This window comes from Catharus ustulatus, chromosome 1 (assembly GCF_009819885.2).
Source record: "Catharus ustulatus isolate bCatUst1 chromosome 1, bCatUst1.pri.v2, whole genome shotgun sequence".
Lineage (NCBI taxonomy): Eukaryota > Metazoa > Chordata > Aves > Passeriformes > Turdidae > Catharus > Catharus ustulatus.
Window position 1 is genome coordinate 33,490,201 of NC_046221.1, and position 24,656 is coordinate 33,514,856.

The following is a 24,656-nucleotide window of genomic DNA, read 5'->3' on the forward strand; positions in this document are numbered from 1 at the left end:
ACTCTTTTTGGGGTGGGAGTGTATGTTGTTTTTCTAAGTGCCACATTTTCTCTTTCCCTTCTCCTTTGAGCAAGGAATTCCTCGAACAACTATACTATGCTGATTTTTTTGACTAAACTTTTTCAAGTTATGGTCACTTGTCATTCATTCTCTCATCACACAACTTGCAACTAACTCAGATGTGGATAAAAGCAAAAATACTCATGAGGTGCATGAAAGATTGAAAATAAGCACCTTTAAAAGCAAAAGGGTTTCTAACCATGCAAAAATATTTTGCTTACTTAATACCCTTAATGCGACACTGCACTCAGCTTTTATCTTTCTTCTCCCCACCCCTCATTTCCTTCAGCCACCAAAACAGCCAAGGGCTTCTTCTCTCCCATCACCTGTTTTCCTAGTGCCCACAGGGCCCTGTTACTTGAAGTAGTCACTACTTCCATTACAAACTAGCTATGAAAATCTACATCAGCCGTAAGAAGCAGCCCTAAACTGAAATTTGCATAGGGTTCCCCTGCAGTATGTGGCCATGAAAAGGGCTAGGGTGCAGTAGATTACAAAAAAATTATTTTCTTCTCTCTCTCTTTTTAAAATCAATTTACAGTTAATTCAGCTCCCTTTTAAGAGCCCAAGTAGCAAAAATGAATGGTGAAGGATACTTCAGTCATTTCTGAAGGAAAAAAAAAAAATAAAAAAGGTACCAGGACTGCAATAATTAAAAAACCAACAACATATTTTGTTCTAAGCAGTTGCTGGATAAAGCCTCACAGTGTTTTTATTTTGCACGCCTTCCCTACTACTATCTCTTACTCGACAAGCCAGTTAGAAATCCAATGGAAATAAGTGACATATAGCACGTACTATGTAAAATTTTGGCAACTTTTTTTTTGGTATGGGAGGTATGGCACCAGATTAGATCTCATCTAACAATAACTCAGTGATTCACCCTTCAGACTGAAATATCCAAATAAAATTAGCAGCACTCGTAGACGAATTCAGTAGCCACCATGCTGCCGAGACCAACTGCTCAACCACGAGCCTGTGTGTGCAGAGAACATCGGAAATGCTTCCCAGATTCCTTGCACCACGGCGATAGACAGGGAGCCCAACCTATTTTGGTCTCTTTCAGGTCACACTTAAGTGAAACTACAGTTGTTCATACTCAGTTTGAGTTCACTGTACACCCCGGATTAAACAAATTCAGTTCTGGTTTGGGGCAGAGGGGGGACTGGCAGGGAAACAAAGTAGCAAGAGTTGCTCCTCCTATACACTTATAGCATTTAATTGCAAGACTCTGCTACACAATCTCAGTATTTGCTATCTTGTTTTTTTTTTTTCTTGCTATCAAGTATCAGATTTAAAGCATTCAGAACAAGCTTCTTCAGAACTTAAACTGAGCACGGTATTAGGGTAGTTCAGGGACCCGTCCCGCTTCACCACCACCTTGCTGCTTCACCCTGCATCTCCAATTTTTTTAAGAAAAGCCTGCTCACTGCCTCTCTCAGGCTACTTTACAAAAACTGGCACAAATTAATGTCCAATTCCTAAAAGGATCTCCTAAACAAAGATTCCTGTGAGTCTAAAGAATGGAAACAGACATTCAAGCACAGCTGAAAACACCATCTATTTTCAGAAAGCATATATGGTATAACTAGAATAAATGAAATATCACCTTAGTCCGGTTCTAGGTGCATATGTGAACTTCGGTTACCATACTGGCTCCTTGACATTTTCAAGTCTCTTCCACAATGTAAAAAGATAGCAATAAGGGCAAACTACTTGATTTAGGCAACAGTATATTTAACAATATCTAAAAATATTAATAGTCCTAGTGCTTCAAGGAACAAAATAAACTGTAAGTAAAATTGACAAAGGCACAGAGCGAATCAACCCTTCCAAATGTATAGCCACAGGTTTCAGGCTCTTCCCAGTGTTTAGAGCCACTCAAAGTATTTACAGTGTGTGTGCACATGCACACACAGCTTTCACTCTCTATCTGTACTGACTGAAACTTCCATTTTTATTACTTTTTTTTTTTCAGAAATACATATATTAATCAACTTTGCAAGAGAACAGCATACACTGACATGATAATTGAGCATTTGAAAGATACTATGCTCATCATCTGATGTTCCAGCAAAGCCTGACAATGGCCTGCAGTTAATTTGCTCACATGACAAAACACTTTTTTTTTTAATTAAAAAAAAAATTCTACCTTTCAATCTCAAGACAAATAAAAAAAATTAAATTACTGGAAAAGAAAAATTATTTCTTTTAAAACTTCTAGACTACACTAACAGGAAAAAAGTAGAATATTCCACCAGCTTTACATCAGAAACGCCAAGTTAAGTGTACATTTCATATTATCTTTAAAATAAATAAGTTCTTCTGCCTCAGTAGCTGGGTACAATAAGCCTTATTAACACAAGTTTAAAACAATCTTTTAGAGTATAAATTGGTGCATGCTGTAGCCAAGACTGCACAGATACCAATTCTCACTTTGATGCTCTAGTCATTATTTCACTAGTACACCTTGTTGTACTAATAGAATACCAGCAAGAAGAGCACTCAAGTGCTGTCCCTTACTAATGGCAATTCCACGTGGTCTTAAACTGATTAAGTGACCTAAATCAGATGAGATATAACACCTTCACCAGAGGAGTGCTAGAACCTGTAGGGTTTGCACAGTCACCACCAAACAGCTTCCCTTCCTTTCTCTTGCCTTGTCAGAACCCAAAAGTCATCAAAAGTGACTACTCTGAGGTTTGACTTGTCATTTTTATGCTGAATGTCAATAGATACAGAAATTTCTTTTTAAATTGCTTCTTCTGTATTTCTGTTACTGGTTACTTGTGTAACTTGTTCCTTGCAAAGAAACAAATTTGTGTATGGTTTTCAAACATTATTTGCACTTTTTTAAAGTAATTATTTGCACTTTTAAAAAAGTAATTTTCTCTGAAGAATTTTCCTCTACGAATTTAATGCTATTCAATTATACAAAGATTTTGTGGAGAGAACAGCACCAAATGAAATTATTTCATAGCTGTACTTTCAGAAAAATGTAACATGTTATTTAGAAGACCTGCACATTCTCCCCTCAAAAAAATCTTATACCCTTGAAGTATAGAATGCACCCTCCTTCAGCTGGTACACAGAACTTAAGAGACGTCTTGCACACATACAAAATATTTTTTCATTTAAGTGTGATCTAAAGACTGGTTACTGAAAAAAAAATTGCTTTTTAATTGACATGTTTTAAGTACTTGAATTTATATATTTATGCAGTAATAACCATGCAAATTTTTCTCTTTTTTCCTGTTTTTTTTAGCAAAAAGTTTGGTTAGGGTAATATATGTACACTAGTAAATCCTTGTGCACGGTAAATAATTAGTACTGCCATAGTTTAAGAATCACAGATTGTGCGCAAAGAGTCTTTTGCAATATTTTATATTTACTTAATAGAAATGCTGTTAATTATACCTTGCATTAAACTACATTTTTAAGAATTACCAAAACAATCTTCTGTGCTTTTGTCATAGCAGCTTTGATTAGCGCACACAGGCTTACATAGTATAATATATGAAAGCAATCCCTGAGCTTTCATACCAGGGCTTGATTAAAGCCTTAGAGTATCATTTCATTCTGTTCAACTGGAAAAGTCAACAACTAAAATTCAATTGTTCACTGACTTTAAATTATGCAACATTTCCATTCTACAATTTCTTTCAAAGGGAAGTTATGTTAAAAAATTGCTTGTATATAAAAGGTGCAAGTGCATTTTCTTTATCACCCTTTATAATTAATATATTATAATTTCTTCCACATTAGTAATATTGTTTAAAAATCTGCCCTGACTTCAGGTAGAGGTGTATAGAGCAATTTTAGGATAAATACTACCATCCTGTAAATAATTTCTTTTTTTTTTAAATTTCTTTTTCACAGAAAATGGGATATAGCACAGGTATTGAGGATGAATATCACAGACAGCACTGACTTTTTCACTGTCACTGTAGATTTGAATACACCACCATGAGTAGAGAACAAAAAATAGTTTACATTTCTGCACTGGAAAGTACACTCTTCACATAGCATTTAACAATGACATTATTTTAGTTCACTTCATATTAAACTAAGCAAAACTGTAATTTTGGATTAGTTACTTTTAAAAAAGAGAAAATATCATGCTACAGCTAATCAGTTAAATCATAAGTATAATTTATAGGTTGATCATCATTAAAATCGAGATTATTTGCATTTAGTAAGTTGCAGTTTTTAAAGACATGATATTTTGCTAGATATTTAAATTAAGATTATGAACAAAGTTCATATGAATGAAGATGATAATTTTGACCACATTTAATAAATTATTTAGCAGATAATTAGTTTGAATTTAGTTTGTATACAGATGTGCAAGCTTATTATCACACCAAGACAGTAATTACTATCTTATTTTTACAATCATGTGGTACTGATTTATAAACAGAGATAGCTAAATTAGGTGGTACTTGCCCCCACAAATAGGTTGAGTTGCTTTTACCTGAGAGCACAGTTCAGCATGGTTTAAATATGTCTTTCACAGCTTCTAAATTCAGCCATTCCACCTGCTTATAGATATACCTAGCAACTGAGGATTTAAGAACATTTTTTAAAAGAGCTAGAGAAAGTTAAATAGCAAATTTAATTAAAAAAAAAAAAAAACCTCAAGGAAGACACTGTGGTGTTGTAAGCTATTTAACCACAGACATAAGTCATCCTTCTTTGGGGGTTACTAACCACTTTTTTCTAACATTACTGGTTGTGTGTCTTCTTCACTCCACACCATCATCCCCCAAAATTTCAGCTTATTTCAAACGATGCTGGGACCAGCTTCATGCCTAGTGCTGGACTCTGCAGTGAGACAGAGCTGCGAGTCACAACCAGAAGTGGAGCTACCAAAAGCCCCAAAAAAAAGCAATCACTCCCTCCCTCTCCTCCCACAAACCTCAAAGACATGCTGTAATACTTTACAACCACATACACGTTTTACACAGAGAGCACGGGAAGTTCATAAGGCCCAATGGAGAGGGAAAGGGGGTCAGGACACCTCCTCAGCTCCCCAAATCAGGCCAAGCTCTCCTCATCTTGTCCCAGTCTCAACAGGTAGGGGATACACCACAGCCACCTTCAGAAAACTAACACTGTTCAAATGCTCCTTGTTCCCCTGGAATTTGTGGGCTTTCATTATGGCAAGACATGACTAAGATTTGGACAGACTTTTGCATGCTTTGCCCTTTTTATTTTCCTTTTCTCCCAAATGTACCACCCAAAGTGATACATCCAGTGACACAAGTGAGAACTGTGTCAAAGAAAGGTTTTCTGGAATATGAAATCACATGTGATTTCCACCAGCAGTCTCTAGCTTAAGAAACTGAGATCAACTTCCATCTGACATAACCACACACGTGGTGCTGAGTCGAACACAAGTCTCAGTTTCATGTTAAGACGTTGAGCTTAGCATGTGCAAAACCAGTACCAGTCATACTAGGCGAGCTGTGTGGGTCAGGTGCTGTGAGCCCAAGAGACAGGAGGAAAAACAATATACATAAGCTTATTATTTGCCCAGAGACAAGCAAAATCCAACTGCGGCCGGTGAACGCGATTCTGTGATTTTAGTGAAGCTAGTCGAATACAAAGGTAGAGCAATCCCTGTAATTTCAAGACTTCAGTTAATGACAAGTCTTCAGACTGTTTTCCCAATATTACTTTCAAGAAAAAAAATGGGTAGCTTCAACTCTAAGTGGGTTAAACACAATTCTGTTCATGCTTTGAGTTCAATTGAACAACTGCCATAAAGCCCAGTTGTACAAAGGGTGTGTACACCACTTTTATCTAAAGCTTACCCTTCTATGCTAAATGCAGAATTTGGGACATATTTGCATGTCAACAATCACTTCTTGTTCAAGAGTAGCCAGAGCAAAAGAACAGGTAGAAATTACAGTATTTATAAAAATTCTCTCTCAAGTGCATGACAGGAAAGAAATGAAAAATTCTAAATAGAGGCATATAATACACTCTAAATAAGTACACTAAGCAGCAACCCAGATCAAGGCATCAAATAGAACAGGAACTCAACATTTGCTATTAGGACTCAGATCATCACTAAAGAAACAATCTCAGTATCAAATAAAAAAAATGATCCTCTACTTTTTGACTATTACAACAACATGGGATGTTTGACTGCTTTAGGGGGTGGATTTTTTTTTAAGTGTTTTAGCAAAATAAACATTCTGATGCATTTTCAAATGAACTAGTACTAGCAGTACAAGAACAACTTTATACTACTCTTACTGAGTTCCAGAATTAAACTCTGAAATTTAGTTATTAGTACACAATATTTAAAAAAAAAACAATAAAAGCTGTCAATTTCTCATTAATTTCTCTTCCTACATTAAAAGTTTCTGTGCAGGTAGAAAATTCTTACAGTCAGGTAACAAACAAGTATTGAGATTCTGCAGCACTTCTCAGGTCAATAGTATTGCCTCCTGGTTAGCAATGGCAGTTTTTAACACTTTTGGTTAGCATAACACCAAGTTATGCTGCTGCCCACCACCACCTAGAAGCAACTTAAATAATCAAGCTGCTATTGACACAAACTTCAGCGTGTGAGAGCTCTTGCTGCTGATCAGCACCAGCACCCACTGTGATCAATAACGCTGAGAGACACTTGGCACCGAATCCCTCTCGCCTGACCCCGGTGAACAGCTCCCTCTGTACACCAGAGTGCTGGTGTTCCACCAAAGATGTGGTTTGTTCAGGAATCCTGTCTGCCTTGCTAGGAAAGACACAGCACAGAAGTACACAACTCTAACAAACCAGGAGCGCAGTGGTGAGGGGAGCCTGTTATAAAAGTCGTTTGAAAAATTGTTTCTAAATGAGCAGCAATATTCCAAGACAGACAATTTTTTCCCTAGCTGTTACCTGCATAAGTTTGCCACTAAACTTTCACCAGAAAATAATTTAAAGCACATATATAGGAATTTGTATTTCTAAAAAAAGATAAGATTTACATTATTAATATAATTTATTGTCATGGATTAAGCTACCACTTAAATTCCTCTAGCATCCCACAAATTATGTTTTCCAAGCACTGTCCTAATGAGACTCTTCTTTGAAATTTTTACTTTAGATGTAGGAGGAAAAACTGAACTATTCTTCCACAATAGCCAGGAAGTCACCATCACAAAGAATTTCCCCAACACCTATAAACCAGATAATCCACTCTATCACCAAAAATAAATTTCTGGATTATCTGTTCTGTAACTGTTTTACAACTGCTGTTTAAAAAAAAAAAACCAAACAAGCAAACGAAGTACTGGTGTATTTTGCCCTTGTTAGATACGCGTATTTTCCCCAAAGCCAGAGACATTTTGCCAGCTCTGTTTCCCAAGAGTCTCCCTGCAGCACACTCAGAATTCAGGATTCCCTCTCACAGAAGGGGAGAAGGGACAGAGAGTCCAGGATCAGGCCCTAGGATCAAAGTTTTGTGGAGCACCTGCAGGAATTCCCCCACCCTTCACCTTTCTCATAGCCAGCCCTTCTGCCCTAATTATTCCTAGAAAATTAAGAGTCCCACCCTGATCAATGCATACTAGATAGTTAATGAATATTAAATCCAAGCCCAACAAGCTTTTACTCCATCTCTGACTGCTCTTTAATATGAAATTTCAGGAAAATAAGTAACTGCAAACCCAACTAATAACTTAAGCTTATTATTTTTTCCAACAGAAATTTTTGTTCACACACACTAGCACTTTCTTTATTGGGAATTTTGATTTCTGCACTACAATTTTTAAGGCTCCATTAAGGTGAAGAGAGCTCTATTTTTGAGGGAAAACACATATAATTAATGCATTTAACATTTAAAAATTTAAAAAAAATAATTTACCAAAACAATAAAGCACTGCTATTTTCAAAGAGGAAAAATGTATTGGACACATGGTGTAGACTACATATTTTAAAATAACATTCCTAAAGTTCAGCTGAGCATGAAAGTTAATCTTTCAAAAGTGAACATTCAGCTCCAGTTGTATTCAAGGGTATTGGTACTAGGAAAAAAAAGAACCAACTCAAAAAAAACCACCTCAACCTTACTATTTTTATAAATTCTCTAGATATTTTTAGCTGGTCCCTTCTTAAACTGCAAATTATTTTATGGTAATACAATCTTTTAAAATGTATATGTGGATATATATACACACACACACACAAGAGACACATACACATACGCATTCTCTTTTAAACTACTGATTGGTGAGAAATAATGCAGAGGCTACAGTCACAAGATAATCAAGACACCAAAAAATTTAAAATGGAGTAAAGCCCTTCCCAGCTGAAGACCTTCTATTTCAAGACAGTTTCATTTCTGTTCTTAGTCCAATACCCAAGAAGAGTCGGATCCCTCTTTGACTCATTATCTGCACTCTTATCCAAATTTTAGCTTAATTAAAAGCACTGAATACCTCATTTTGCATGTTAGTGGCAGTTTTCCATTCTTTCAGATCTGCAAAAGGACAGTTTGAGTAGATGCTGATTCCCCAACACCATGAAGGGACAGGATACAGGGGAAGCACATGGGTGCTGAGGTTATGTTGAACAGGAGACCTTTTATACTGTAGGTTCCTCTTGTGCCTGCTGTCGCATTAATACAAGTCAGCAAAATAGCAATTAATATTATAATTTTTCACTTTGATATTTCAATGTACTTGCAGGAAAAAATGGAAAACCACCATTTTTGGCGCCACTTTTTTGCTGCCATTACACATAGAGTATTTTAAGGTTTACTAGGATCAGTATTGGGGTAATGTGCTTCATTTGCTAAGTATCCCATAATATGTATCAAGATTTTCTTCTCTCTTATATATCCTTGAAAACACACAAACCAATGTTGCAGATCTAAAAAGAAGCAAAACCAGGAGGTAATACAAAATTACTTTTTTTTAATACTTACCACAAACACACAGGAGCTCTTGCTCCCACACAGAAATTTTTCAAAGCCAAATTACGTACTCCAGTTGATGACAAGGAACAACTGTCACTGAAGTATCCAGATGGACAGACGTGCCCAGAGAGGCTGGATAGCACCAGTAAGCACTGGGCTAACTGGTCTCCCCAGCACAGACAGATGGGGAAATTTTTGAATGGTATATTCAAGATATTTGGGCAACAGAGGTAACACTCACCCAGCAAAGATGCAGAGTGAAAAGGCATTTAAGTGCCTACATTTGACATGCCCAGGGGAAAAAAAAAATAAGGAAAATGTATGGAAGCCTCAGACTGAAATTATAAAATAATGCTCAAGTATTTGATTCCATCATGTTTTTAGACAAAATAAGAGAAAGTCATGGTTTTATCTTAGCTTTCAAGAGTATTTAGCATATAACAACATAATTCTATATTCTGCATCATTAGAGATGAAGAATGGACTGATGTGGAGATAGACATTTTGCATATGAAAATAAAAGTGCTTTAAAAGAGAATGGTCATGAAGCACTCTGGAGCTACCTAAAGCACCTTGATATTGCTAAATGTATCAGACCTATTAAAGCCTTCTAATCCATCCTCCTCCAGATACGAAACATGAAGTTGTTATCCATACTTGGATTTTAGAACATTCCATTTTTGCACATGCTCTCCATCTGTTTGCTGACTCTGAATAATCAAATTCCAATAATAAATTTTGCTCTTCAATTACAAGAAAAAGGTCCTACATCAGTATTGTCCTGTGCTTATCTCCATGGACTCACAAAAGGATGAAATCACCAGAAGAAAGAGTGTCTTTAGCTGTGGTCCATGCCACTATATATTTTTTTAACCAAAATCCCAGGACAATGAAATACTAAACGATAAGATGACCCTAAGGAGAGGAACAGTTTTAAGGAGTGAAGAACCTTGTTTGAGGTTCCCTGAAGGACTGGCCCTGCCCATGGCTAAGTATTTGGTGTACTTTAATTCTGTCTGGGTCCCTCTCTCACAGGTATCATGGGAAGCATCACATTTTCTGTTAAGTAGGTAAATCTCAGGCCATTTAAAAAATTTTCAGGTCAAAACTAAGCATTTGAAGTCCACCCAGTAGCTAGCCAGAAGCCATAAAAGGACTCCAGCACTGTACAGTCCTATGCTCTGCACTTAAAAGAGTGACTGAAATGAACACAGCCGCATTTTGCAAAAATACCACTTTTAAGGTCTCAAATGTGGAAAATGTTATTACCCCATACTTGAATGGGAAAAAAGGGAGAAACTAAAAAAATCTTAAACATTTCCTGATCATATTTTTACTACCCTTGAATTACACTTCCAAAATGTTATTTTTTATTCCACCCCTTTTAAATTTACCATATCTATGCACAATTTCAAGTCCACTACAAGTACATTTCTCAGGGCACCTTCTGTAAAGGGAAGTTAGAAAAATGAGAACAGGACCAACCTTTCAGGATACACATTTACAGCTGTGTTTCATGTGTTCCAGCTGATTTTTAATAACTGCAGGAAAAGGGATTTTTTTTTTAAATTAATGATCAAACAGTATGAGGAACTATAAAAATTAAATTTCCCACAATGTAACAGTTAACACGGTTGGTGAAGATTACCTAGTTTTGTCATAATGACTCATTGTCTATATGGGAATAGTCACAACTGGTATTTCCACTCTAGTTGTAAAATTTCAAAGATTAAAACAAAAAAATCTTCTGTTTGCATCTGCAAAAACAAATATAGAAATAGAATAAAAATTTTACATTGCTATGTGAAGTTTTGGTTCTTCACTTTCAAAAATGCTCTAAGCTTGCCCACAGAAAAAAGAACAAATACAGCTAAGAAATGGCATATTTTCTAACATGTCTTCTTTGACCATATTTCTACCTACTTGATAGTTACAGAAGCAGAACTAAAAATCAATGCCACTATTTTTTTTTCCCCCCCATAACTGACCATTGCAGCCACCATGCATACTTTAGCATCACAAAACCTTTTCCCACCCTCTTGTGCACACAGGACACAAACCCTCATTATACTGAAAATTAGCAACACAATCCAATTCCCAACTAATGGTCAGGAGTGGAACAGAGGTGGCTGCATCAAAGGGACTTGAGGCCTGTTTTCCTCGAATCAGCTCTGGACACCTCAGCATCAGAGGTGAAGCCCAGCTGCCCAGCCTGCAGGGTGCTGCTCTGTTACCCCTCTTCTCCTGCTCGCTTCCCAAACAGGTCCCACAGAAGAAACACAGTGAATTTTTTTTCTCAACAAAGAGCCCTCAAGGCATGGGGGAAAAAAAGTAATTAACCTTCCAACTGGAAAAACACCTCGTCATCAGCACAACTGAGGTGTTTGTGAGCATTTTAGGTACCTGAGGGCCCCAGGAGCAGCTGAGTGGATCAGGTCTGGGTGGGAAGCCCACCTGGTCATGGAAGCCAGGCCGGGAGGCTGCGCCAGGCGCATCCCCAGGTGCCCAGAGTTAGCGCCTGCCCTCCCCCCTCATTACGCACAAGTGACATCAGGGCCATTTGAATAATCAGATTGCAGCCTACATCGCCTTGTGAGATACCAGCTGCTCTTGGATTGCGGCGAGGTAGTGCCCAAAGCCTCGCACCACAAGTTCCACGTACGCCATGGGCAGGCACCATCCTCCTCCCGCACCGCCGCTTTGTCAGGAGAAAACTCCTGTGAGCAGGGATGTGACTAACGGTGCCCTGCCTTCCCTCGCAGAGCATGACTCGCAGTCAAAATCATTGCAATGCCTCCTCTAAGTTTGCATTAAGTGACCTAAACCCCTAAATATTGCAATAGCCTTCTTCCACACCAAGGGGTCTGAAAGCAGAAACACTGCATTCCTCTGGCATTCCCTTGAGATTTCAATAGTAAGTCAGGAATCTACTCCTGAGCTTATTAAATGCTTTGCACCTCCCCCAAAATAATTCCCCACCCTTCCATCAAGAAAACCTTGACCAGGGCTCTTTTTTCAACCACAGCATATCTCCTTGTCTGTTTTTTAAATACTTCCAGGGAAGTGGCGGGGAGGGAGAAAGCCACACACAGGCTCTCTCTCCTCACTTCCTTCCACAGGTAGGAAGGCAATTTTGCAAACCTGGGTGTGCCCACTTCAAATCAGAAGATCCAGCAAGGGCTGGAATGCAGTGACTACTGGGCCCAAGAATTTCGCCCTGAATAGCAAGCCAGGCACACTCCATGTCTTCTAGATTCAGCTCAACTTTATGGCAACCCTAGCTGACACCACCTCTTGACCTTCCTTTATGGGACAAGGATATGGATTACCAAACCCTAACCCTTTCCTCCTGCGCACCTTAGCTGTCTCTGGAGAAATACACCCACAAACTACCTTTGTGAGTGATAACGTACACACTCTGGTTAAATAAATAAATAAACCCACAGAAACCCCCATAAAAATCATGTTTAAGGAGGCTTTGGGGAGGGGAGCTAGGAATCCCCATGAAGCAGCCTCAAAGCAGCAGAGGTCAATACAATGTATCGAATAATTTCGTGCACTACAAAACAACTTTTGCTCTTATGAAGTAATCATTTGACCAAACTATTAATTGTACACTCATGCTGAAAGACTGACTTGACGCATCCACTTTTTTTTTTTAAATGGCGTCACTTCTCCAGGCGTATCTCGCCCGCTGGAGAGCACAGGGCTCTTTGGAAAGCGCTTCCCGGCCTTGCAGCGTGCAGACACACTGGGTGGGCCTGGCCAGCAACACCCCCCACCACACCCCAGCTGCTCCCACACCTTTCCCTGGTGCAAAAAGACACCGAGACCTCAAATAAGTTACTTTGAAACCACCTTAACCACTTTCACCAGCAATGCTCAACATTTGAAAACTGTGCTTTTGCATGTAGCCAGCAACTCTAAATATGCTCCCAGTAAGCAATGTCTAGGAAAACAAGGAAAAATCTCTAACTTTTTACCACCCTCCCCCACTACTCCCTCAAAAAAATTTAGACATCTATAAAAGGAACAAGAGAGTCACTATTACATATGGAGGCCACTGAATGAATTTTAAGTGGCTCTCTATATTGGATTTCGGGAGAGGGGGAGCGGAAACAAAGGGGAAGGAAGTACAGTCAGGAGAAATACAATTTAATTTTCTGTTAAACAGCAGTAGAAGTCTGAACTCTATCTAATACATTCCAACATGATAATGCACGATGAAACAGTGTTTTAACAAATAAGGGCTTTGGGAAAACCAATACGGGTATGCTGATGCAATTACATTTGCGATTTTTTCAATATGCCTATATGCAGGCAATGCATGCCTACAAAAGTGCTTGAAGTTCAGTGCAGAATTCTTTTCAACAAGTTACAGACAGATAAATGTTTCTGATAATTGCCAATTCACAAATAGGACACGATACTCAGTACAAAGAATGGACTTTTACACCATTTCAGCTGGCAGCTGAAAGAACAGAAAAATACTTCTAAACACATTAAGAAATTATTAGAAAAGCAAACAAAAAAAAAAAGTTGGGGAAGCACCAGTGATTTTAAATTTACCTTTATATAAGTTTAATTAATTTCTTTTCAAAAGCATAAATAGAATGCTCTTTGTGCACTCTTAAGATTAATAAGCATAACAGTAAATTTATTTATTAGACTAATAGGAAATAATCAATTTTTATATGTCCCATGGAATTTTCTTCTTATATCTAAAAGTATATTCCATCTACAACAGTAATTTTCTATACAAAATATGAAATGTAGGCTACTGTAATCCAAAATTATATGCATTGCATATTAAAGGAGAAAGAGCACACACACCATATTCATTTTCAGTGAAAAGTATCAAATAAAGATTCCCATGCAATGAATTTGTTCAGAGAGGGGTTCCCCCTTCCCTTAACTAGAGCAAAAAACCTCCATACTTTCTCAAGTGAAGCTTTCTTTTAACACTAAACAGATGATCAAACTTCTAATTCTCAAAATACCATGACACAATGCCCATCGAGACAGATAAACCATCTTTTCCAATCAACTATCTTAAAAAGAGTGCAATTTTAAAAATAATCCTGAAATAGTAGAAGCCCCTTATAATAAAGTTTCACAGACAGACATACTTCCCAGATTGAATACAAGCACGTGGAAAGTTTGATCTATTTTTTTTTTTTACTCTCTAGTGCATGCCAGGTTTTCTATCATATAAATATTTGTGAAAGAAGCAGGCTGAATTGCTATAGGCAGCATAAAAATACTACTGCTTTATTCCAAATATTGCTTCTTTACATGAGGCCCAACAAAATTACTGCCTTGCAAAAATTGTTTAGAAATTAAGGATGCATAAATCCTGTCCTTACTGGGAAGGAGTTCTTCTCCTGCTGCTTCTATAGAGCAGCTCAAAATAGCGATGATAAAATCCTCTCAAATACAGATGAGACTTCTACTATGTGCCTGTAAAATGCTGCAGACTCCAACATGGCAGGATCAAAAAAAAAAAATATAGCCACCAGTATATTTACAAGGTGCTTTTTGTTGCTGAAGCAGAGCTCACGTGCTTGCCCGTTATACAGTGCACAACACCACATTTCATTTCCTGCTAGCACACAGATTTTAACTCTTCTCATGGAACTTTAAATTTTAAAATCTACACAATCATTTGCCATCAGACCATAATAATTTGTTTCCAGTATAGAAAGGTGTCTTAAAAAAAAAAATAAGTTAAATAGTAATGCTGTTGCCTGGCCAAGACACTACGTTAGAAATATACGGGGTAATTCTAGAAAACCTCTCGGACTGCACTGAGTGCAAGCCTGTGGGTTTAAGAAAGCGGTCCATTTATCTACAGGGAAGAGAAACACAAACCTAAGCATTTTTCAAATTGCTTCTCACTGGATAACTAAGGGCAAGGGGCGGTACGGGGGGGGGGGGGGGGGGGGGGGGGGGGGGGGGAGGGGGTGTGGGGGGATAGGGGGGTGTGGATAAAAATAAATTACCTTTGTCTTTTCGGGACCGAATGTTCAACTTCTATGAGTTTCCCATGCAGCTCCACTTTACCTGCCGAGACAAACAGAGAGGGGAAAATATTCGAGCGCGGCTGTGCGTCGCCGTCTCCAGGAGCGGGCTCGCAGGGGTGCGAGGCAGGAAACAGGAGCGCAACACGTTAGCCCATTCATCGGCAGCCGGGCACGGCGGAGCGGAGCCGCGGCACGGCCCGGCAAGGCGGCACAGCCCGGGAAGGCGGCCGGGGCCACGCCGCTGCCGCGGGGAGCCGCGCTGCCCTCGGCGGGGCCCCTTCCCCCGCCCCGCGCCGCCAGCAGCCCGCGAAACGCCGTGTGCGGGAGCGGGGCTCGGCCCCGTGCGGGGAGGGCAGCGGGGGCTCCGCCGCCCCCCGCGCCGCCAACTTGGGGCGATTTTCTGCGCGGAAGCGGGCGGGAAGGGAGCCGAAGGGAGGCGCGGAGCGCAGCCCGAGCCCAGATCCTCCGAGGCAGCTTCTCCCGGCAGACCTGAGCCCATCTCCTCCGAGGCAGCCTCTCCCGGCAGACCTCCGCAAAGCCGCTTCACGCGAAATTTTTTTTTTTTTTAAGCACACAAAAACAGGATGTCGGGGCCGGGAGCCGGCGCTGCTGGAGGCGGTGATGGGTGCGTGAGAGCAGCGAAGAGAAACCGAAATAAATAGCAGGGCAGCGCGGGGCGGGGGGGCAGGCAGGGCTCCCCCCTCCCAAGTTTGGAGCAATTGGGCGGCTCGCCCCCAGCCCCACGGCCTAAGCCGAGCCGAAGGGAGCCCCAGCCCGCTCCGGGGGGAGGCGGCCCCTGCGAGGGGCTGCGGGGGAGTCCAGCTGTGCCCGGGGGGGTGTGTGTGTGTGCAGCCGCTGCCCCGCGCAGGGCTCCGCGCCCGCAGCCCGCCTCCGCCTCACTGCACTCACCGCCCCCCCCACAATGCAGCGAGGGCCCCCGGCCGGGCAGGGCTGGCCGTGGGGCTTGGAAAAACATGGGAACCGTCGCGCCGCGGGTCCCTGGGCCCAGGCTCCCGCCCCTCCCCGGCCACTCCCGGGGGGCCGCCGCCGCGTAAGCCCCGCGCAAAGGCTGCACGGAAAGGCCGGGCGGCTCCGGCCGCGCTCGGAAAACAACAGTTCCCACCTCGCCTAGAGACCCAGGGCACAGGGACCCCCCCGGAGCCCCTCGCACCCCCCAGACCCGCGGCGCGGCCCAGGCCGGCGCTGCAGCCGCTCCGCGGCCGCGGAGGAGCGCGAGCGGCGGGAGCCGTCGGGGCTGCGGGCAGAGAGAGGGCGGGGGTGGAGGAAGGGGCCGCTCACCTGAAAGTGCCTCGATGGCCTTCATGGCCCAGCTCTCGTCGGGGCAGTCCACGAAGGCGTACCCCGTCTTCACCAGGAACTGGCCCGAGAAGGGTATCTTGGAGTCCTTAAAGAGACTTTCCAGGTCGAGAGGGCTGACGTTCTCGCCGAGGTTGCCGATGTAGAGCTTGTTCATCTTCCTGGCGGCTCGGGGAGGCGCGCACCGCGGGCTGCAACCCTCGTCTTGCGAGAGGAGGTGGGGAGGAAGGGGGAAATAAAACAAAATGCGATGGAGGAAGGAGAGAGCGAGAGCGAGAGAGAGAGAGGACAGGGAGAGGGAAAAAAAAAAATCAGATCTGCAGCTTGTGTCCCTCCCTCTCTCTCTCTCGGGGTAAAAAAAAAAAAAAAAAAAAAAAGAAAAAAAAGAGGAAAAAAAAAAAAAAAAAAGCGTGGCCAAACGGGAGCCCTAAGTGCCTGCCGTGCTACCCGGGCGCATGGGGGGCACGGGGGAAACACCCAGCGCCGGGGCCGCGGATGGCGGGCTGAGAAGAGGAAAAGGAGGAGGGGAGGGGAAAAAAAAAAAACTACTTTTTTTGTCTTGCCCCCAAGCCCCTTTGGCAGCAGCAGGCGGACTATGAAAATGTCACACTACGTGCATGCAGGCGCCGCCTCTCCGTATTAAAAAAAAAAAAAAAAAAAAAAAAAAGAGAGAGAAGGGGAGGGGGAGGGAAGGACGGAGAGAGAGAAAAAAAATTACTTGAATATTCCGGCTTTTTGAATGAGCCACGTGTTCAAACTACAAATCAACTTCTCACGTGAGGAATCCCAGCTCTTCAATTAGCGAGTGGATGGGGCGCACACACACTCACGGAGGAGGAGGAGGAGGATGGCTGGGGTGAAGGACGGGGAGAGGGGTGGGGGTAGGCTGGACAGGACAGGACAAGTTTAGAGAGGGCCGGAGGGCGGGGGAAATGGAAACCGGAGTTGGGTGGGCTCCGGTCTGCGCCGCCTCTGCCCTTCCGCCGGGGGAGTCCGCTCTGCGCGCCCCCTCCGCCCAAAAACGGCTGGGCGGCCGCACCTCCCCCCGTGTGAGCGGGGTGTGATCCCGGGGAGGGAGGGGAAAAGGCACCGCAATGCCCGCCCCCCCGCCCCGCTCCTCCCCCGCCGTGCCAGGCGGTGGGGATTATTCATCGGGGTCGTGCCTGGGCGATCCCGCTCCCCGGCAGTATGGGTTGGGGGGAGGAGGAAAAGGGAGAGGAAAAAGAGGGGGTGCGATGGTGGGGGGAGGCGGCCGGGGAGAGAGCGGGATCCGCTCCCGCGCAGCGCCGCCGCGGCTGCGTGCTGGGGGGCTGCGGGGCGGGGGCGGGGGGTCCCTCTAGCCCCGGAGGAGCCCCATATGGTAATGATCCCGCATTACTCGCGGTGCCCCTTGCGCTGAGTCTTACGGAAAGGAGAAAGAGGGGGAGAGGGAAAAGAAAAAAAAAAAAAAAAAAAGAAAAAAGACAAAGGGGTGGAGGAGAGTTGGGGGATGATGAAGAAGAGAGTCCTGGGGCGAGGGAGCTGCCCGGCCCGGGGAGGGGCGGGGGGGCCGCGCTCCCTGCCCATCTGGGCGATGGTGGACGGCGTGGGGGGAAACGCGAAGGCACCGTTGCCCTCGGCTGGTAACGGCACACAAAGGGATTTGGCGACCCCCCTCTTTTCCTCCCCCCCTCCCCCTGCCCGGTCTAAGGAACCATTCATAATTCTCCACATTCGTACAGATACAATGGTGGGCTTGTGGGGGAGGGGTTTGGGGGTGTGGAGCCTTTCCAGTGCAAACAAAACGTTGCCTGAAGATGAAGAAAGGATACGGAAATGAAAGCCAGCACTGTGTTTAATATAGCGATCTAGTAGGTTTTGTTTAATAATTCAACGCACTTTAGCCGAAGGTTTCATTTATTCCGTGGTAGGCTTCTTGTGGTACGTTTTAATAGGTATATCCATGGAAAATGGTTAAATACTTTTATTAGTGAGCAGTGACTGGATTTCCACATGTCCTGTAGTATGTCTGGAAATCTGCAGCAGAGAGGAACGCTTCCTAGCTTTGTGCCTAACTTCTAATAAGTACACAATTAAAGAGGGGTGGTTTAAATCTCCTTGGAAGCCGTGCTGGGGTCAGGCTTTTGTTACGCACGCTGCGGCCGCCGCAGCTCGGCGATGGTGGTGGTGGTACCCAGCGCTCAGGGGGTGAGTCAGCCGCTGAAGATTTCTCTTGTGGTGGTATGATGATGCAAGGAGACATGGCTCACCATGAGGCTGGAGCCCCAGACCATTGTGAAATTGTCAGGGGCCGGGGGAATGCTGCAGCAAGTTGGAAACACGGCCCTTTTGTTGAGTGCATCCAAGCGGTTGGCTGACCAAAACCCTAATATTTGTAATTTCAACCCATTGTTTAATCTCAGGGTTTATTTTAATGAACTTTTAATTGTCACGTTGTGATTGAGGAAATCGAGTGTTTAGTGTTTCACTAATCAGAATTTAATCACAACTTCCATTTTGTAGAAAATTAGCAAATAATTATCTTGGGGATAGAGAGATTTTTTTTTTTCCTAGCGATTTAACCTGTTTATGACTTTTTGATGTTGCACATGGAATTCTTTCCTAAATGAATTTGTATTTCATAACCCCACACTGCATACTCTGCTTAAAATAAATAATTGCTTATCTAAGTTAAAAACAGCCCCCTCCAAACAGCTGAATTCTTAGTTAAACTTGTGAAAGGAATTAGTCACTGTTCCTGCAGATTAATTGCATTCTTTATAAATTTGATTTGTACTGCATCTATAAGGCAGTCTGCATGTGCTCATTTCTACATGGTTGGTCTATAGCATTATCTAGTATTTACTCTTAAATTGCTAAACAGGGTGCATACATTTCATTTAATATTCCAGTCTGAAAATCTGTTTGGTTAGAAGATTTCTTTAAGAAATGAAGGTTGAATGTTCATGATAACACTATGCATCAGTTGTCCAACAACATCATAAACCGCTTTGTAATCAGATGGTTGGAGGGGAAAAAAAAACCTTACTTATTAGCAATTCCCCCCCACACTTTATTTTTTCTTTTTTTTTTTAATACTCTGGAAACCTCTTGCTAATAAGCTGAAATATTTTCTGTAAATCTAAATAATGTATAGCTTTGTTTGTTAAGAAGTGTGGGTTGGTTAGTGGTTTTAAGAGTAATTCCAAATCTTGAATGCCAAAAAAGGCAATTCAACAACAAAAATTGGTTCATGTTGCCTGACAAATCTCCACTTCCCTGCAAAGATGAATATAGTTCAGACCAGTTGGGCACTCCCAAATGTTAACATTTTTGAGAATATAGCTGCAAAATTTTAGATGTAATTTATTTTGGCAGTCACAAATCAAATGCGTGAGCACACAACAGAGCATTCCCACATATTAATGTAGTTTTCGATTCACCTCTGTAAGAAAAGGCATTACTAAAAATTTAATTTTTTTTCTGTGTTTCATTTGTTTGTGTTTATTGCCCGCAGAAGCCAAGAAGAAGTTGAAATACTTACATAAATATTGCACACAAGGAAGCACAGCCAATCTTTAATTAGCAAGGGCTTTTACGACATTCTGCCGTTTAGAATTAAAACTCAGCCATGTGCTTCTCCCCACCTCCGGGTGAGGATCCAAGAGCCTCCGCCGTGTCCGTCCCCCCCTCTCGCAGGGCCAGGGGCGGGCAGGGCGCTCCCTCTCTGCCCCCTCCCGCGGCCCGAACCCCCCCGCTCCGCCGGGCTCGCCGCACGGTGGGTGGGTAGCACGTCGGACCGCCCGCAGCCCCGATATTTCCCATTGCGTTTATTTTTTTGGGCTCGGTTGGGTTTTGGTTCGGTGAGGGTTTTTTGGACTGCAGCCGCCCACGGAAGGCTCCCGCGTGGGCTGTGGCTGAGGCGCGATGGGCAGCGGGGGCCGGGCAGCGGGCGCGGGGCGCGGCGGGCGCTCCCCGCGGGCTCCGGGCGGCCGCCGCCACGACGGCGGGGACGCCGCCGCCCCTGCCTCCGCCGCGGCGGCGCGGGCGCGGAGCCGCCGGTCCTCGCGGGGCGGACACCCGCGCCGACGGGACGGGACCGGACAACCGCGCTGACCCGCCCGGCTCCCGGCCCGGCCGCGCCGCGCCCCCTGCCTCGTCTGCCTTTCTGTCTGTCGGTCCGTCCGTCCGTCCCCCTGCCCGCCCTCGCCTCGCCGCCATCCCCGGGGCGCGCAGCCCCCGCGGGCGGCCATAGCCGCTCGTAGTAAAGCGGCGCGGCGGCGCCGCCTCCCATTGGCTGCGCCCTGCGCCTACCAGCGCCGCCCGCCGCCGCGGCGCGGCCTCCCATTGGCTCCCGCGCCGGCCCCCGGGGCGCGTGGCGCGAAAGCGGCGGCGGGGGCGGCGGCGGGGGCGGGGGCGGGGAGGGGGGACGAGACCAGACCAGACGGGCGGGGGGCGCGGCGCCACCGGCCGGGGCAGGGCAGGGCCGGGATGGGACGGGAGAGCCAGCCCGCTCCCTCCCTCCTTCCCTCCCGGCGGCGGGCCGGGGCTTTGTAAGGCGGTAAGTGGGTGCCACGCCGCAGAGGTGCCGGTTCCGGGGGCCGCCCTGCCGCGGCCGTGCCGGGAGGGCCGGCGAACAAAGGAGCGGCGGTGCGCGGCTTCCTACGGGCCCGGGGAGCGCGGCCGGCGCCGCGGGATGCTCGCCCCGGGCAGCCGCGGGATGCTCGCCCCGGCAGCGGCGCGGTCTCCCCGGGCCGGGGGGCGGTGGCGGCTCGGGGCCGCCGGGGCGATCGGCGCTGCCGGGCGAGGAGCGGCGCTCCCGGGGGGTCCCGCCGCCCTTCCCGGGGCTCGCACCGCCAGCCAGCCCGGGCAGCTCGTGGAGACGGCGGCGGCTCGGTGCCGGCGGCTCGGTGGTTCCGCTGCCGGGGCTGGCGGCGGTGCGGTTCGGCTCGGCGCGGCTCCCCCGACCCCGGCGAGGCTGCCGGGGCGGGCCGGGGCTCGGCGCAGCGCCTGCGGGAGCACCGGGGTCCGCTCCGCTCCGGCTTGGAAGTTTCGATCATAAAATGCTACAAAACTCGATGAATCGGCGACGGAGAGCGCGGCGGTGCCGGCGTGGAATGAAACAAATAAACCTCAAGATGCATCGGAAGTTTTAGAGCTTGAGATAAAACAATGTAGCCAGCTCTGTTCTAGTTTCTTTCCAATAAAAAAAAAAAAAAAATTGCAAAGAGGCTAGCTGTCTGTGCTCTTTTGCTGACCGGAGAGTTGCAGGAGTTCTCGATTTTGTAATGCAATGTGATCACAGTGTTACAGCACTAAAATAATACAAACAATTTCTAAATAAGTAGTCCCGTATATGAAAAGTGGTGACTGTGGCTTAGAACGAATCTCTACATGCTGATTTGAAAGTAAGTAATTTTTTTTCCCATTTTGTCCAGAGATCTCTTTATTCAAATACTGAATGCTCGGTGTATCTTGTTTTCATCATTCAAACATTTGCAAACAAATCTTGCAAAACAAAAATCTAATCACCTACATTTTGATTACATGAAAATAATTCTCGGTCTTTTATATATATATATAGATACATAAACTTCTCATCAGTGTTCACTTCACTTGGCACAGCTGGATTTAAAATGGGACTTTCAAAGGAGAGCTTAACCATATTTCAGGTCGATATCTGAAATCTGAGATCTTTGCAATTGTGTTGGGAAAGAGCATGTAGGGAAAAAAATAAATATGTCATATATATTACAGCCAGAAAAAATCAGAACTTTATTTGATCAAGTGACGGGAATAATTGCCAATATGGCTTCCTCTAGCTAAAGAATATTTGTGGGGCTTTTACAAGGAGTGAAGAACTGAAAATGAAGGCGTTATTTAAGAAGTAAAAGTGTTTCTCACTAGTTAAGTGTATTTTAACTTGTTTCAGATGGGGTTTTGTTCTGGTTTTGTTTTCTTACAATTTAGAGAAATCAGAATATATTTCTTGTTTGCTCCTCCTTTCATCAAGGAGATCTTTTGCCAAGAGGAAAAAAATATCAAGTAAGGGAGTAAAATGGGGCAGCAACCCAAGCATGAAATCCCTTTGGCGAGAACAATGAGACCCTCCTCTCCAGAATCTGTTTTGCCTTACTGGTATGATAATGGTGTTTTCAGCTAACATTATCGTAGATCTATTGTGAATTCAGTCCCAGGGCCTTCCATATCTTAAAATCATAGAGAAGGAGTGTTAAATTTGCTTTTTAATACCTGGTATTGGTTAGATTTTGATGCCCAGATTTCCTTCCAAGTAGCCATTATTTATTAATAAGGGCATATCCCCTCCCTTTCTTTAAAAAATGCTAGTGTAATATTGGTCTTCGAAGACACTCTGCAACAATTTGGTTTTAATATTTTTAAAAAATCTTAATTTGGATACTAATTAGTTATTTTGTTATATTTAGGCAAAATTTAAGAGGGTTGCTGCTGAAGTTTCATGCTTTAGTTTTTTTGTTTTGTTTCAATCTGCTTGAATAACTTTTAAATAACAGAATACATTTATGCTGTTGCTGGATCCAGTTCAGGCAATCTTTTGGTCTTTTACAAATTTCATCAGGAATAAGCATTCCAATTTCAATGTAACATTCATGAAAAGAGCTGTTTAAATTGGCCATTAATATGTATATCCTTTGAAGAATGTGGTCGTGAATGTTTGTATTTAAAGTGTGTTTTCCCACTACAATATATGTTCTGTCATTTGCTGTGTATTATTTTTCTCAAGATCAGAAACCATCCTAATGTTAATTGTAGTCATGTTTTTGTTTCCGGTCTGTTTCTTAAGAAGACTGAATAGTTGAGTCTGTGAATTATAGATTATATGGCAATTTAAAACTACCTGTGAAGCTGAAGGCTGAGCATGTGGGATTGTTGGCCCCTCCTGCAGACATTAGTGCTTATATATGAATAATTTCGTTAGGTCATTTCAGTTACTGTTCATCTGGTCTAAAATAAATTAGGTTCAGTCTTTTGTGTTTCTCATGAAATTATACCATGTTACTATTTCCTTTGCAATGGATTAGCTTAGTTATTTTGTACATGATTTTGGTATTAAATGCTGGTGAACTTTGATTGGAAGAGATCTATTTGAGTAGGTATTCTCAGTATAAAATGGCTGGCACAATCTTTTTATGTCAGGAAATCTCCATATTTTTCCCCCCAAGTTATGGTTTTCTGACACTTAAATAGTCAATGAAGCTTGACTGTATTATTCCTGAAACATTTTGTGTAGAGTCTAGTTATTTCCCAGAGTAAGGTGAAGTAACTGAAAGTTCTACAAAAATAAGTATTTAAGTAGTGGAAGAGAGACCTGTAAAACAAAAATCCCCTGCAACCCCATAAGGCAAAAACTGGGAAAATAAATAGAAGCCTTAGTCTGATAAAATTAAAGTGCATACATATAGCATTAGTTTCATGCTAATTAATTCCTGTTTTAAAGCTCGATTTACATCTCAATTGAGCAATTCTTGATACAACTGGAGGCACACAAACATATCTTAGACTAAGTAGTTGTTTCTACAAATTTCAGATTCAAGTTTTTCTTCTAGAAATGTTTTTGGTTTCTTTAAAGTTTTGCAACAGTAAACAGTTTATCTGAGCTTTTAAATGCTCTTAAAATACTACTCGAACCAAAGTTAGAAAATCAAGTAGGAAAACATGAAGCAAGTGATATATTTAGGTAAACCTAAGCCTGCAAGGCTAGTTTGAGGCTATTTTTTGCAAGCCTGTTTTGAGCCCATTGTTTGAACGTATAGTCATGCTGTAGGAGTGGGGCTGAGCTCACAGAATGCACACTAACAAAGTCCCGTAATGGGGTCACAGAGGCCAGAGAAAAAATTCAGCTTTCTTGCATCAGACCTGTGATAAAGCCCCAGCCTGTATGTAAACAGTGAAACATTCTCACAGGCAACAGCTAGAGGCAAGGCTAATACCTGCCCTATTTGCCTTAAGTTAACAATGTAAAAAATATAGGCAAAGCTGCATTAGGGAAGAAATGCTAAAATGTGTTTCTTTTCGTTCTTTGGGTAGAAAAAAAATGTCAATTGTATGCTTCAATCTACTTTCTTACATTGAATGATGGCTGCAGGAAAATTCAAAAGTGTTTGTGCCCCTCTGTTTTAGTCCTGTGTGGATTTCTAATGCTAATACTCAATGCTGAAATGCTAATTTGGAACTGAAATATGGTTCTAGTCAAAATATGATCTTAATTTCTTTCAAAACAAAAAACTCCAAATATCTGTTTTAATATAAATGAAACATAGGTACAAAGTAACTCAATTGAATTCAGTGTTTAAGTTGCTTAAGTAAACCCTGAAATTTACACA

General features: G+C 43.2%; 1 protein-coding gene across 1 annotated transcript in view; it reads right to left on the minus strand.

The window, feature by feature from the left end:
- The window catches only part of IGF2BP3 (insulin like growth factor 2 mRNA binding protein 3), a 111,592-nt gene extending 94,491 nt beyond the window's left edge, over window positions 1-17,101 (minus strand). The window contains exons 1-3 of the mRNA XM_033074624.1: window positions 17,033-17,101; window positions 16,297-16,518; window positions 14,977-15,037 (exon numbers count right to left, since the gene is read on the minus strand). Of these exons, the coding sequence (XP_032930515.1) occupies window positions 14,977-15,037; window positions 16,297-16,471 (236 nt within the window). The 5' untranslated portion in view covers window positions 16,472-16,518; window positions 17,033-17,101. The remainder of the gene's footprint in view (window positions 1-14,976; window positions 15,038-16,296; window positions 16,519-17,032) is intronic.
- Window positions 17,102-24,656: the final 7,555 nt, after the last annotated feature.